Source organism: Tyto alba, unplaced genomic scaffold, assembly GCF_018691265.1.
Source record: "Tyto alba isolate M040663 unplaced genomic scaffold, T.alba_DEE_v4.0 Super-Scaffold_20, whole genome shotgun sequence".
Classification (NCBI taxonomy): domain Eukaryota; kingdom Metazoa; phylum Chordata; class Aves; order Strigiformes; family Tytonidae; genus Tyto; species Tyto alba.
In genome coordinates, this window is record NW_024881283.1 from 180,126 (window position 1) to 193,847 (window position 13,722).

At 59.9% G+C, this 13,722-nt stretch overlaps 1 protein-coding gene across 1 annotated transcript; it reads left to right on the top strand.

Annotated features, from left to right (window-relative positions):
- The first annotated feature begins 648 nt into the window (after positions 1 to 648).
- Positions 649 to 10,579, top strand: LOC116962027 (scavenger receptor cysteine-rich domain-containing protein SCART1-like). Its single transcript, XM_042793532.1, is given in 10 exon segments — positions 649 to 683; positions 2,913 to 3,055; positions 5,551 to 5,865; positions 6,445 to 6,765; positions 6,851 to 7,165; positions 7,520 to 7,677; positions 7,679 to 7,835; positions 8,447 to 8,761; positions 9,462 to 9,599; positions 10,305 to 10,579. Coding segments are annotated over 10 exon segments (2,172 nt in total).
- The last annotated feature ends 3,143 nt before the right edge of the window (positions 10,580 to 13,722 follow it).

Consider the following 13,722-nt stretch of genomic DNA (forward strand, 5'->3'; position numbering starts at 1 on the left):
ATTATTTTCCATAAAGACAGCTATATGCCATGAGTCCTGGCATATATGAAGCAGCCTGAGGAGGTAGTGGGGAGCTCATGCACCATCTTACACCAAGAAGAGAGCCTTTAAAAGCAGAACTTTTTGTCCAGTGGAACCCAATGGTACTGTGAGCTTAACTCCAAATACAGGGAGAACGTAAGGAGAAAAGAATTTTAAAAGACCAATTCCTTAGACATTTTATTGGCAGCCACTTTGGAGGAAGAACCCAGCCTTCAGGCACTGCACCCAGGAGATCCCATTTTATTCAAGAGCTGCTATTGGACACGTCACATCTGACACAGTGTAGGTCAAGAGTCAGACACAACAGGAAAAATCCTCAAGAGAGGTAGTATAAGTCCAGAAAATTATCTATATGTAGGATTATTACAGGGAAAATAGCAGACTCCTGGCCTAAGATAAACTCTGGGAAATGTGAAGTGACTTGAGACAGGTTGTTGTCAGTGAAACTACATCCCTTGGGGCAGTTTCCATAGGGCATCCCTGAGCTGCTGGTTCCTCATGCTGTAGGTGAGGGGGTTCACTGCAGGAGGCACCACCGAGTACAGAACGGACAGCACCAGGACCAGGGCTGGGGAGGAGATGGAGGGGGGCTTGAGGGAGGCAAACATGGCAGTGCTGAGAACCAGGGAGATTATGGCCAGGTGAGGGAGGGATGTGGAGAAGGCTTTGTGCCATCCCTGCTCAGAGGGGATCCTCAGCACGGCCCTCAAGCTTTGTGCCTAGCACAGTGCAATGAAAACAAGGCAGCCAAATGCAACAAAGACACTAACCACGATAAGCTGAACTTCCCTGAGGTAGGAGTCTGAGCAGGCAAGCTTGAGGATTTGGGGAATTTCCCAGAAGAACTGGTCAACAGCATTGCCTTGGTGGAGCCGTAGTGACAATGTATTGGCTGTGTACAGCACAGCATAGAGAAACCCACCGCCCCAGGCAGCTGCTGCCATGTGGACACAAGCTCTGCTGCCCAGGAGGGTCCCGTAGTGCAGGGGTTGGCAGATGGCAACGTAGCGGTCGTAGGCCATGATGGTGAGGAGAATACTCAGCTGACATAAAAAAGAAAAAGAGCTGAGCCACACACCCTTGGCAGGAGATGGCCCTGGTGTCCTGCAGGGAATTGACCACGGATTTGGGAACAGTGGTGGAGATGGAGCCCAGATCAAGGACTGAAAAGTTGAGGAGGAAGTGAGAGAAGGCCAAAACTATTTCTCCTCTTTCAGAGCGAAGAAGTTGTTTATGGTAGAATCCTAGTTGGTCAGCATGTTCTACTCATATTATTTTCTTCCTTTCACTCACATAGTTTAGTCAACTGCTAGGCAGAATTAATATCAAGATGTTTTGAAATATGCAACGTCTCCCTCAGAAAATTTAAGTAGGCCTTGAGATGGTTCGTTAAGTTTCCTGAGTACCCCTGATAACAAGGGCCTAAGACACCAGTGTCAAGATAATCACCTGGGAATTAGTTTAAACTGACCTTCTTGGAGCATCCCAGGGCCAAAGAATGGATGAGCTAACTGCATGACCATATGTGGGCAAAGGAATCCCAAAGTTCAATCACCGGACACTGTGAGGAAGACTATGAGTGACCACCAGAGGGGGAAAAGACCCTAACCCTAATTTTATCACACATGCTCGGACTATGTAGATAAATTCTAGGAAATCTTATGTAGATGTAGATTAGTTCTCAGAAATCCACATGAATATGTACAAGCTCACAGCACATATTCTCTGTGATTGTACCTGTCTGTGGGAGCACTCGTGGTGGAGCGATCCCCAGTGCTGCCCAGCGCTGCTAATAAAGAATACCTGCTCAGCAGTTCTACTGGATTCTAAGTGTTGAGTGAATTTCTGTGTCAGAAGGAGCAGCCCCTGCGGCCCTGGCTGGAGCAGTCGGGGTGGGGGTGGCTCGGGGGCACCGCGGGGATGTGCCTGGGCTCGGCTCCAGGAGGAAACCACAGACTTCCTGCCCGGGCGCTTGTGGGGGGGAGTGCACGAGGAGCTCTGTGAGGCCACGTGGGCTGTGGTTTGTGCACCTGCAGGCTGCAGCTCCCGAGCCCCCCGCGGGGAATAACGGCCCCTCGGTGACATGCTGAGAGTCAGGGATCCGTCTGAGCTGCTTGTCTGCTGCCAGGACAGGGACATGGCCCAGCCCCAGCTCGTTTGAAGGGACCTTCCATGGGGCTCTCCAGGGAGGGACGGGTGAGCCAGCGCTCCTGGGATGGGGCTCTGGCCTGGGCTGAGGCCCTTTCCCAGCTGCTGCTCCCAGCACAGAGGGGTCTGAAGCAGGGGCAGGGGCTCTTTCCTTCCCCTCCTGACACTACCCCCGGTGCCGTCCCAGCCCCGTGGTTCCCGTGGCATGGGGATGGCTGGGCACTCGCACCTTGGGCTCTTGGATGTGCCGAGTATAGGAGATGCTCAGTGCTCCCGGCCCACACAGCAGGGTTCAAGGCATGAAAAACCCATTTCCCCCACTACAGCCAGCCCTGTCCTGTGACGCCGCACCACCACAGTGATGTGACACCTGCAGCAGAGCCATCCCTCATATATGGTCATGCATGGCACTGGAGACGTTCATTGGAGGGCTGGGCTGTGTCGGAGGGGAGATAACTCCCGATAATGTCTAAAAAGGTGCTGCTGCTTTGATTGGCTCCTCCCGTAGCTGGCCTGGCATCCGCAGAGCTATATTGCCCTCCCATCATCTTTGTCCCCGTGAGTCCCCAGGAGCTGTGACAGGAGTGTGGCGCGGCAGGGATGTGCTGGCAGGGCAGGAGGCTCAGGATGGGCACAGAGGGACTGCTGTCCCCTCAGGTGCTGGGGCTGCTCCTCTGGGTACAGCTGTGCAGGGGTAAGTGCCTGGCTCCCTTGTCCCACAGCCCAGGAATAGCGGGTACCAGCGTGGTCATCGGGATCTGTCTGGGAATGGGGATTCTTTGCAGGTGCTACAGAGATGATGGACACAACGTGCTCAAGTCCGTGGACCCTGTGCCCTTCCCTGGGCCCATCTGGGTGGGAGACAGTATCTCCTTTTGCAGGGTTTCAGTGTCTAGGGCAGCCTGTGCCTGGCTGGATTCATAGACACCCTGTCCTGGGGTACCTTTTGGGACCCCCTGTCCCCTCGCACTGTGCCTCTGGAGTCGGTGGTGGCCTTGCATGGTGATGGCAGCACCCAGAGATCCTCCCCGGGACACTGCTAATGTCTCGGGTGTCCCGAAGGGATTTGTGCCTGTTCACTGCCCCCTTGTTCCAGGGGAGCCCTGACCCCATGAAGACAGTTTGTACCCCACGGAGAGATGGGGACCAGGGCATCTACAGCAGAGAGACACCCTTCCTGGGGGACCCGGCCCAGTGCAGGGACTGGGCTGACACCAGGGATGAGAAGAGGATGTGGGTGGGGGGATCCTCTGGATCGTCTCAGTGGGAACACGGAAAGCCCTGGGCATGGGGGTGGGTTTGGCTGGTGCTGGGGCAGGCAGTTGCATGGGAAGCTGCAGGCCTGGGTACACAGGGCTGTTCAGGGGGTGCTGGGGAGGAGCAGGTGCCCAGTGCAGGGCTGGGCAGTGTGCGGGTGGGCATGGGAAGGAGGCAGGTGGCCATTGGGGTGGGAAAAGGTGCCTTGTGTGGTGGGATGGTGAATGACCCAGCAGGTCTGGAGCTGGGCACCCCCAGCCTTGCACAGCCCATGAGGATAGAAGGGACCCCTGAACTGCCCTGGGGACAGCCTGGATGGGAGTGGGCTCCCACCCTGGTGCCTCTGACTCTACCTTGGCAGTGGGCTCCCCCAGACCCACAGTCTGGGGCTCAGTGATCCCCTGACCCATCCCATCTTGGTGTTTGAAGGTGCTGTGGAGGTGAGGCTGGCGGACGGCGGCAGGCGCTGTGCTGGGAGAGTGGAGGTGAAACAACAGGGCAAGTGGGGGACCGTGTGTGGTGACTACTGGAGCATGAAGGAATGCAGCAGTGGTTTGTAAACAGCTGGGACTGTGGGTCTGCTGTTGGAGCTCCTCTGTACAGGACACTTTGGGCCAGGATCTGGCCGCATTTGGATGGATGATGTTGGCTGTAATGGCACCGAATCTGCCCTGTCTGACTGCACACACAGAGGATGGGGTGAACATGACTGTGAGTCATCTCGTGATGCTGGAGTGATGTGTTCAGGTAAGGGGACAACCTATTCCCTACCTCTGGGGCTGGGATTAGTGAAAGGATCTGGCTGTGCCCTCAGGGAGCAACGAGCGGACACTGGAGCACTGCTCACTGTGGCCAGTCACACTGCTGAGCTGGGACTGTCATTACTGGTGACCCCAGTGCCTGGGGAAAGCCCCGAGTGAGCCTACCCCAGGGTGAAATAACCCTGCCACAGTGTCTCAGCCCCTGCTTCAGCCAGTGTCCTTAGGCTGCAAATGAACACTCTGTCCCTTCCCCAGTGTGTCCACTGGTATCCACTGGTCTCCACCCAGTCTGCCCATTCCCAGCCAACAGTGCTGAGGGCCCTGTGCTGGAGAAAGCCAGGGCGGGACTTTCTCAGAACATCACAAGCTTGGAGGAATGGCATGAGGTGGCTGGTCCTCAGTGGGTCATTCCCCCTCACAGGCATGAGTACCTCATCTGAATCAGACTGGCTTTTCAGGGAGCATGAGTGCTGTCCCTGGGCAGAGGAACAGCCTTGGACCCAAACTGCACACACCACTGCAGTGCTGGGGGGACCGTGCCAGTCGGCACAGGGCAACTTGTGCAGCAGCAGTTTGTCTGAGCAGTGCTGGTGCTTTGACAGTCACATACCTTTGGAACTTCTGATGGTGTAGAGAAGGGGTGCAGGGGGGCCTGGATGTGTTTGTGACACCAACACTTCCCCAACAGCTTCTTCTGCATGTTCCATAGGTGATCCTGGTCACAGCTTGCTTGGAGGTGGTGTGGGATGTGGGCATGGGAATGCCACAAGGCTCTGGGAACTCCCAGTTGATTTATTTCCAGGATTTTTCCGTCTGGTGGAAGGGAAGAACCGCTGCTCAGGACGTGTGGAGATCCGTGACGGGGACCTGTGGAAAAGTGTCTGTGATTCCCACTTTGGTCCCAAGGCTGCTGACGTGCTCTGCAGGGAGTTGCAGTGTGGCGCAGCCCTGCCTGTCACTGGAGGAAGTCACGTTGGAGAAGGGGTGGGTCCCATGTGGGATGGAGAGCTGCGGTGTGTGGGGAATGAATCCCTCCTCGCCTCCTGTCCCCAGGGGGTCCCCCCGGGACCAGCCCTGCACCCACGCAAACAGCGCTGTTGTGAACTGCACAGGTAAGGACTCAGGGTGGGCTGTTGAACACCTGGGGCTGTGGTAGGGGTTGGGGAACAGAGCAGGGACCGTGCTGGGCCGGGTGTGAGGACAGGAGGGGTTGATGGGTTTGTTTGCAGCATGACAATACTGCAGAAGGAAAACAAAGTCATGTTGTCCCTCTGGCCTCTCCACCAGCTACTGAGGGTACAGGAGCAACAATCCACTCTCTTTTCTCTGCCTCTGTCCCCAGAGTACACAGGGATCAGACTGGTGAATGGCAGCACAGTGTGTGCGGGGAGGGTGGAGGTCCAGGTGCTGGGGACCTGGGGGACCCTCTGTGCCTCCCGCTGGGATCTCTCGGATGCCCACGTTCTCTGTCAGCAACTCAACTGCGGGTTTGCTGAATCCATTCCTGGAGGAGAACATTTTGGGAGAGAGACTGGCCCTGTCTGGAGAGACTCATTTCACTGTGACGGGACTGAAGCCCTCCTGCAACAGTGCCCAGTGACCACCCTGGGGGCCTCGCCGTGCTCCCAAGGGAACGCTGCTGCTGTCATTTGCTCAGGTGAGTGCTGGAAAAATGCTGCATGAACTCCATTTGTCACTTGTGTGCAACATAGCCACTAAAAGTAGGGGTTCCATGGCCGTATCAGGCTGAATTTCTCCTTGGGGAAACCCTGGCTTCCCCAGGAGCCATCTGGAGGGCTTTCCCTGCTCAGACTGACCGCTCGACTTTGGAAGAGCTGAGGACTGAACGGAGGCAGGCATCTGCCCCCAGGGCAGTGGCTTAGGCCCCAGCACCACCGCCAGGCCCAGGCTCCTCTGTCCTCGTACTGTGCAGCGAGCCCAGGACAGGGCTGCAGGGCTCTGCTCCATCCCTCTGGCTGCAGCCGACCGCATCCCGTCCCCACAGAGAGCCCTGCAGAGCCTCATCCCCCCACCCAGGCAGGAGCTGGTGCCCCCAGCAGCAGCTGACCTGGCTGTGAGCTGCAGGGAGGGCCCAGGCTTTACCCTTGTTTCTCGTCAGCACGAGGCTCCACCTTGTCCCGTTTGGTTGAAAATCCCCCCTTGCCCTGCTCCCTGCAGGGTGCCATGCTCCCGGTGCCACCGATGGCCGTGGCATCTCTGCTCTCCCCAGGCCCAGCCGGCTTTGGATCCCTGCGGCTGGTGGGTGGAGGGAGCCGGTGCGACGGACGAGTGGAGATCTTCCAGGATGGGGTGTGGGGCAGAGTCCTGGATGAGCAGTGGGACGTGCAGGAGGCCAGCGTGGTGTGCCGGCAGCTGCGGTGCGGAGAGGCAGGGACAGCCTACAACCCCCCAAAGCCTGAACGAGGGACAGGCCCCGTGGGGCTGCGAGGGGTCCAGTGTGCAGGGCACGAGGCCAAGCTGACCCTCTGCAACACCTCCCTGCCCGACAGTGCGCTGGCGGCAGGGCTTGCGGAGGACGTGGGAGTCATTTGCTGGGGTGAGTGGCACTGCCCAGGCGCCCAGGTGACGGTCTGTGCAGGTGGGCAGGCCCTGACAGCGTCTGGGGTTTCCACCCGCTGCAGGGAGCCGGCGGGTCCGGCTGGTGAACAGGGCCGGGCGCTGCGCGGGGAGAGTGGAGATCTACTCCCAGGGCATCTGGGGGACTGTCTGCGACGACGGCTGGGACCTGTCTGATGCCGCCGTCGTTTGCCACCAGCTGGGCTGCGGAGAGGCAGTGGAGGCAGCCGGCTCCGCTCGCTTCGGGGAAGGCTCCGGGCAGATCTGGCTGGATGGTGTGAACTGCTCCGGGGCCGAAGCTGCTCTCTGGGACTGCCCGGCTGGGCCCTGGGGGCAGCACGACTGCGGGCACAAAGAGGATGCGGGAGTCGTCTGCTCAGGTCTGTGCCACCTCAGGAGCTGTGGTGGGAGCCTGGTCCCGGGGAGGGCAGGACGCGGGGAGAGCCGGCCATGGCCAAGGCTGCCCCTGGCTGCCTCTGAGCTCCTGCCCGAGGCCCACCCATGCACGGACACCCTCAGTCCCACGGTGGGTCCCTGGGGAGCTCAGCCGTCCCTGAGGGTTAGCGGGAAGGGCAGGAATGGCTGTAAATCCAGGACTTCTCTCTGCCCCTGGGTGCAAGGGGGATGTGGTGGCCTTGCCCCTGCCTGGCTGAGGTTCTGGGCGGGTACAGAGGTGTCCTGGCTCCGACAGCCCCACACCAGCCTGTTCCCGCTTTGGGGCCTTTTCTTCCCAGAGTTCGTGGCCCTGAGGCTGGAGAACAGCGACGGCTGCTCCGGGCGCCTGCAGGTTTTCTACAATGGGACATGGGGGAGCATTTGCTCTAACTCCATCACTGACAACACGGTGACACTGGCGTGCAAGGAGCTGGGCTGTGGGGACGGAGGATCCCTGGAAATACGCCTGTCCCTCTGGCAGGGTGTCTGGCCCTGCCTGGCTGGATCGCGTGCAGTGTGGGGAGACAAACAGCTCTTTCTGGCAGTGTCCCTCCACACCCTGGAACCCACAATCATGTGAATACCTGGAAGAGGAGATCAACATCACCTGCAATGGTAACTCTGAGGCACCCAGGCACCAGTGTCACCCCAGCTCCTGCTCCCCACGGGGCATGGCCAAACACAGAGAAAGAGCTTGGAGGGGCTTTTACTTTCCATGCCAGACCCTTGTGCTGCCAGTGGCACAAACGTGACCGCGGCCACACACATCCAGCAGCAGTTGCCACCCAGGTTGCCAGCAGTGCCTGGGGAAGCAGAGGCATCTCCAGGTGAGGTCTCAGAAGAGACCAGATGGTTTTCAGAAGAGCCTCCCCTCCACAGACAAGCTACTGCTGCTCTGTGAGCCAGGGACCTTCTGGGGCTGAGCAATCAGGGTCCCCCCACAGTCCTGCATGTGTCCCATGGATGACTGGGGTTCAGTTGCTGCTGTGCCCCAGATGGTGCAGGGAGGACCGAGCAGAGCGCAGCCCCGCTCTCTTCTGCATGATCCCCCAAACCAGCCCCTTCACCACAGTGTTTCCTTCTTCAGGGGGACAGCCAGAAATGCATCCGACTCCGCTGGCGCCGTGCCCCAACTCCACGAGCTGCACAGGTAGGGAGCTCCCCTCTGTGTCTGGCAGGGCTCTGCCTGCTCTCCCGGTGCCATGGGAGGTCTTTCCCTTCTCCAGCCAGGGAGAAGATTCGTGCCGTGGGAGGCAAGGACGGGTGCTCGGGCAGAGTGGAGGTCTGGCACCGTGGCTCCTGGGGGACGGTGTGCGACGACTCGTGGGACATGCAGGATGCCGAGGTGGCGTGCAGGCAGCTGGGCTGTGGCCCTGTGGTGTCTGCCCTGCATGAGGCTGCATTTGGGATGGGGACGGGCCCCATCTGGCTGGAGCAGGTGGAGTGCCGGGGGACGGAGCCGTCCCTGCAGGATTGCTGGGCCCGGACCGGGGACAGCGGGGCTTGCCGGCACAAGGAAGATGCTGCCGTGCACTGCTCAGGTGAGTGGCAGGGCTGGGAGCCCTTGCTCGGGTATTGGCAGGGAGCTAGGGAAGGCCTTTTGTCCATGCGGTCCTGGCATGGACCCCGACCTCCCGAGAGAAAGAACGTTCCTGCGGAGTGCAGGAGCCCGGTGCCAGGCAGGGAGCAGCCTCGGTGTAACTGGCCGTGCTCTGGCCACTGCCCGTGGGGCCCTGCAGCCCCAGGGCTATCCCCTGGGCTGCCTCTGCCATCCTGCCTGCCTCCCAGAGCAGAGGTGCTGGGCTCTGCCCCGGCCTCCCTTTCTGGCACTACAGGAGGGGCAATTTGGGTGGGATGTGTCAGGGACATCTAGAGACACACACACACACACACACACACACACACACACACACACGGTGTGTTGGGGAGGAGGTTTCCTGATACCCACACACCCAGTGTCTAAGCCCAGCTCTCCTTTTCCTCCTCTGCAGCTACACCCAGGACGACAACACCCCCACCCCGAGCAGGTAACTTGTCCTCCCCAGAGGCTGGGTACCCCCAGGGCCAGGCTGTGACCCACAGCTGGATGGAAGGGGCTCCTAGCTGGGGTGTGAAACTGCCTGGAGGAGATACTGGAGTGGTGGCAGGGGGCTGGGGAGAGCTGTAATTTACCCAGGAGGGTGGAAGCTTCCCTGTCACTCACCCCTGGGTGCTGCCCCTTCGAAGTTGTCTCCCATGCAGATCCCACCCGAGGCCATCAGAGCAGCAGCGGGAGAGTCTCAGTGCCCGTCATCATGTGCATCATCCTGGGGACCCTTGTCTGCCTGCTCCTGGCCCTCCTGGCTGGACAACTGCTGAGCGCCAGGGCTGGACGCAGAGGTGGGTCCTTGCCCAGAGGTGCTGGGGGAGATACCTCCTGGTAGGGCTGTGGGGTGCTGCGGGGGGTGTCAGCAAGGGGCACAGGCAGAGCGGGAGGGTGAGACTGTGTGCTGCTACCTGCCTCATGTGCTTCCCCGTTGAGTGCCTGGCTGTGGGGCACCAGCAGCAAGGGGTGGAGAGAGCCCTGAGGTGGGGGCAGTTAGCCATGGGGTGAGGAGAGAAATGGCAGAGAGGGGATGGCCAAGGCTGGCAGTGCTCTCGGTAGTGCTGGAGGGGGCTCTGGGGCAAGAGAGGTGCTAGGAGGAGTGTGGGGCAGCAGGGTCCATCACCGTGGTGTCAGGCCCCCAGGCTGTCCCCCTGCCCAGCCCTGCCCACCCCCTGGCGGGACAGGGGCAGGTAGGGGCAAGCTCCAGGTGGAGAGGAAATGTGGGAACATATCCGGGGTGAGACAAGGGGGACATTGTGCACAGGCCAGAGGGGCATGAGCGCTGTCTCCAAAGGGATGATGTGAGGGTGATGCTGCCCCAGATAATCTTCACACCAATGCTGCCCTCACTGGGGATGTGGCAGCTGTGCCTGGACAGTGCAGCGGGGCTGTGCTGTTGGACCAGTCCTGAGGTGGCACATGGAACCGTTTTGGGGGAGCACAGTGGGGTCCCTTTGCCCCTCTGCCTGTCCCTGTGCCAGCCCTGTCTCTGTCCACAGGCTCCAGAAGAGCCCAGGAGCCCTTCCCCGAGGCTGTGTACGAGGAGATCGGGTACAGCCCAGCGTGGGAGAAACGGGCCAAGTTTGATCGCTCAGGTGGGTGTGGGTCTTCCCTGGAGGCACATCTGCAGGACCCTTTCCTCTGGCCCCAACCGAGAGCTGACCTCCTGAAGCCCCCCAGCCTGTGGTCCCTGTGGCGCTGGGTCTGTGGGAGCTGTGGGGAGAGCATCCAGGTCCTGATCCCAGGAGAGAAGCTTTCTCCTAGTCAGCTTTGACTGTCCCAGCTGGACAGCCCCTCTCTTCCTGCCCCTGCACCCCATGAGACACCCGAGGAGCGAGGGAAGGGGCTGTCCTGGGCCAGCTCTGGAAGCTCCTTTGAGACAGGGTTTGTCCCGGGGGAGCAGGGTGAATTCCCAGACCTCCCCCACACAGCCCCAGCTCTGTGGGTCCCCCTTCCCCAGCAGCGCTGACCGTGAACCACGTCAGTGGGGCTTGCTCCATAACACCCGCTGTGCATCTCTCCAGGCTCCTATTCAGAGGAGTCCCTGACCCAGCTGCAGCCCCACCCTGGGGTCAGTGAGGAGGAGAAAGGTCTGGGATCAGCACCAGGTAACGGAGGCAGGAAGGGGTTGATCTCCCTGCAGACATGGGGTGGACAGAGGTGTCCCTGAGTGTCACCATCGGAGAAGGGGAGGACATGGGCATCTCTTGTGGTTCTGCCAAGCCCAGTGTCTGCGCTCTGTGTCCCTGCACATCCTCCCATCCTCTGCTCTGCAGGACGGATCTTCTCACTGTCACCAACTCCCCTCTCCTTTCAGACGTCCTTGTCCTGCCCGGAGGTGACCCAGCAGATGGCTACGATGATGCCAGGGAGGTTCCTGATGCGGGGGAGGATGCTGTGCCTGGGCAGGGAGAGTGGGAAATGCCCAGGATGCCAGAGGAGGGAGCAGAGCCCAGGGCTGCACCTGGAGGTGAGAGGGAAAGAGAGCGCCGCCTATTCCTAGGGTGCCATCCCTGGTGCCCCTCAAGTCACTACCCTACTGACACCCAAACCTGCTGGGAAGGGGGAACCTGGCCTGGGAGTTTTCCTTGAAAGGCCTGGAGGTGGGAGAAGGAGCTGAATGTGGTGAGGAGCAGGGAGGGTGGTGGTGTACAGATCCCATGGAGTGAACTGAAACGTCCGACCTTGCTGCTTGCAGGGGGCAGCCTGCGCTCCTGGAGAAATGCCGACGTCCCTGGAGCTGAAGGAGACACCTCGTCCCTGTCCCCAGGGAGCATGGGCTATGATGATGCTGAAGAGGTGCCTGTGGCACTTCCCTGTGAGGACGCAAAGGCCGTGACACGGGAGCTTGGTGCACAGCAGTCCCTGAGCCCCAGGCCAGGAGAGCCCATCCCTGCTGCACAGCTGGGTGCAGCCGGGAGGGAGGAGAGGTCTGTGCAGCTGGGAGAGCCGTGTGCACCAGGGGACTGTCTCCCTTGAGCCATGGGCAGCAGAAACCGCCTGGAGTTTCCTCCGTTTTAATTCCCATTTTTATGCTGTGCATTCTTATATTTGCTTATTAAAAGCCTCTGGGGGCTTTGACCCAGAGCTGATGCTTCCCTACCAGGTGTCAGGGCATCTTCCTGAGGCTGCTCAGGGGGAGCAGAGAACAGAGACACCATGGCAAGGAAGGGACACGTCTCAGGGACAGCAGGCTCAGGGTCAGCCTGTGGGGCTGCGTGAGGCCATGGTCCCTGGGGAATAATCTTGGTGAGAGAGACATCCATCCTGCTGCCCACAGGCAGTTTCTAATCAAAGTGACTCTCTGATAGGTCCCATGATGCACCCCAGTGGGAGCACCCATTTCCTCCCCCAAGGGTTCCAGCTGCTCTTTCCCCCAGGCCCTGCCTGGGCCACACCGATCCCACCATGCAGAGGCCACGACAGAGCTGCCATGTCAGGGTGAGCCCTGGGCTTTTGTCTCACAGAAGCAAGCCCTAAGGTGACCGCAGGTCCCTGAAAACCCCAGCCAGCCCCAGGTGGGATCATGGCCCACGGATTACCTCCCACAATGCTTGGGAGGCAGCTCTGCTCCCCACTGCCCTGGCACAGGGTGCAGAGCCACCTCCTGGGAAACACGTGGCTGGGATTCTCTCTCCTCATGCTCTGCCAGGACCCCAGTCTCCATGGGCTGTTCCTCCTGCCTTGCAGACCCTGGAGCAGCCCTGGGAAACCCTCCTCCTGCTCCCCTGCAGCTCCCACCCCTGCCCCCCTGCTGCCTTGCCAGGGATGTCAGTTTGGGTTGTGTGCGGGGCAGTACTTGTGGGCAGGTACGTGAGGGCTTGGAGCACCGAGGATGAGGGCACTGTTCCCTCAGCGCTGTTAGAGGGCCAGGGGGATGGAGAAAGCTTCCCCACAAGACGCGTGCAGGCAGCCAAAAGCCATGGTCCAGCCCCTGGCCTGGAGAAGGGCCCATCTGGGAGGATGCTCATGTGGGCACATTTCCATGGCAGTGGAGATTTTGTGTCCCTCCACTAAAACAGGTGCTGCTGGGAGCTGAGCCAGGGTCCCTCTCCCTCAGCTGGGGTTTCACCTGCCCCAGCACCCACGGCACAGAAACTTTGTGCAGAAGCCAGGCTGGGAGAAGAGTTTGGCACCTGGGCAGGACCTGGCGCCCAAACTGCCCAACTGCCCTCCCTGTTCCCGCTGGTGGGTCTCCGCACTCCACCGGCTCTTCCCCAATGGGCTTCTCTGCTGCAGGCTGGAAGGTGCGTTGGGTGTCTGTGGCAGGATTGCCTGTGGGGAGTAGCTGCAGCTCCATAGTGCTGCAAACAGCAGGATCTGGCCCTGGAGCAGAAGTGGAGAGGAGGCAGACGTTGCCAACATCCTCTCCTATTGCAGTGTTGTCCCATTCCCTTCTGGGAGCTCCTCCACCCCTGGGCTGACCCTGGGGGCACCTGGGGGGAGCCGAGGTTCACACATCCCTCTGCCCCACACCCGAGAGCCTTCCTGCTGGCAGCCCCCATGGGAGAGCAGTGTTTCCAGGGCAAGACCCCCACAATGATGCGTGACATCCATGGGCATTGCAAACACAGCCTGGAGAACTCCCACTGGGATAAGCTCCAGCCCTGCATCTCAGAGAAATAAGGTATAAAGGTGAAGTAAAGAAGAGGGGAGTGTTATCTTCTGAACACGGGATGGTGGGGGCCTCTGGACAGTATGGACACTGATCTGCACACTCCAGGTGCCCCAAGTGGGAACTGGGGAGAAGAGCCCAGTGCCTGTCCGGTGTGACTGCCCCACCAGCTCTGCCCTCCCACAGGTGTAATATTTCTCCCATAATCTGGCACCTGGTAGAGGTTTGCCTCTTCCTCCTTGAGGAAATAAGCCCCAGGCATGGGTGTGCTTGAGAGGGCAGCACCACTGAGCAGAAAGAAC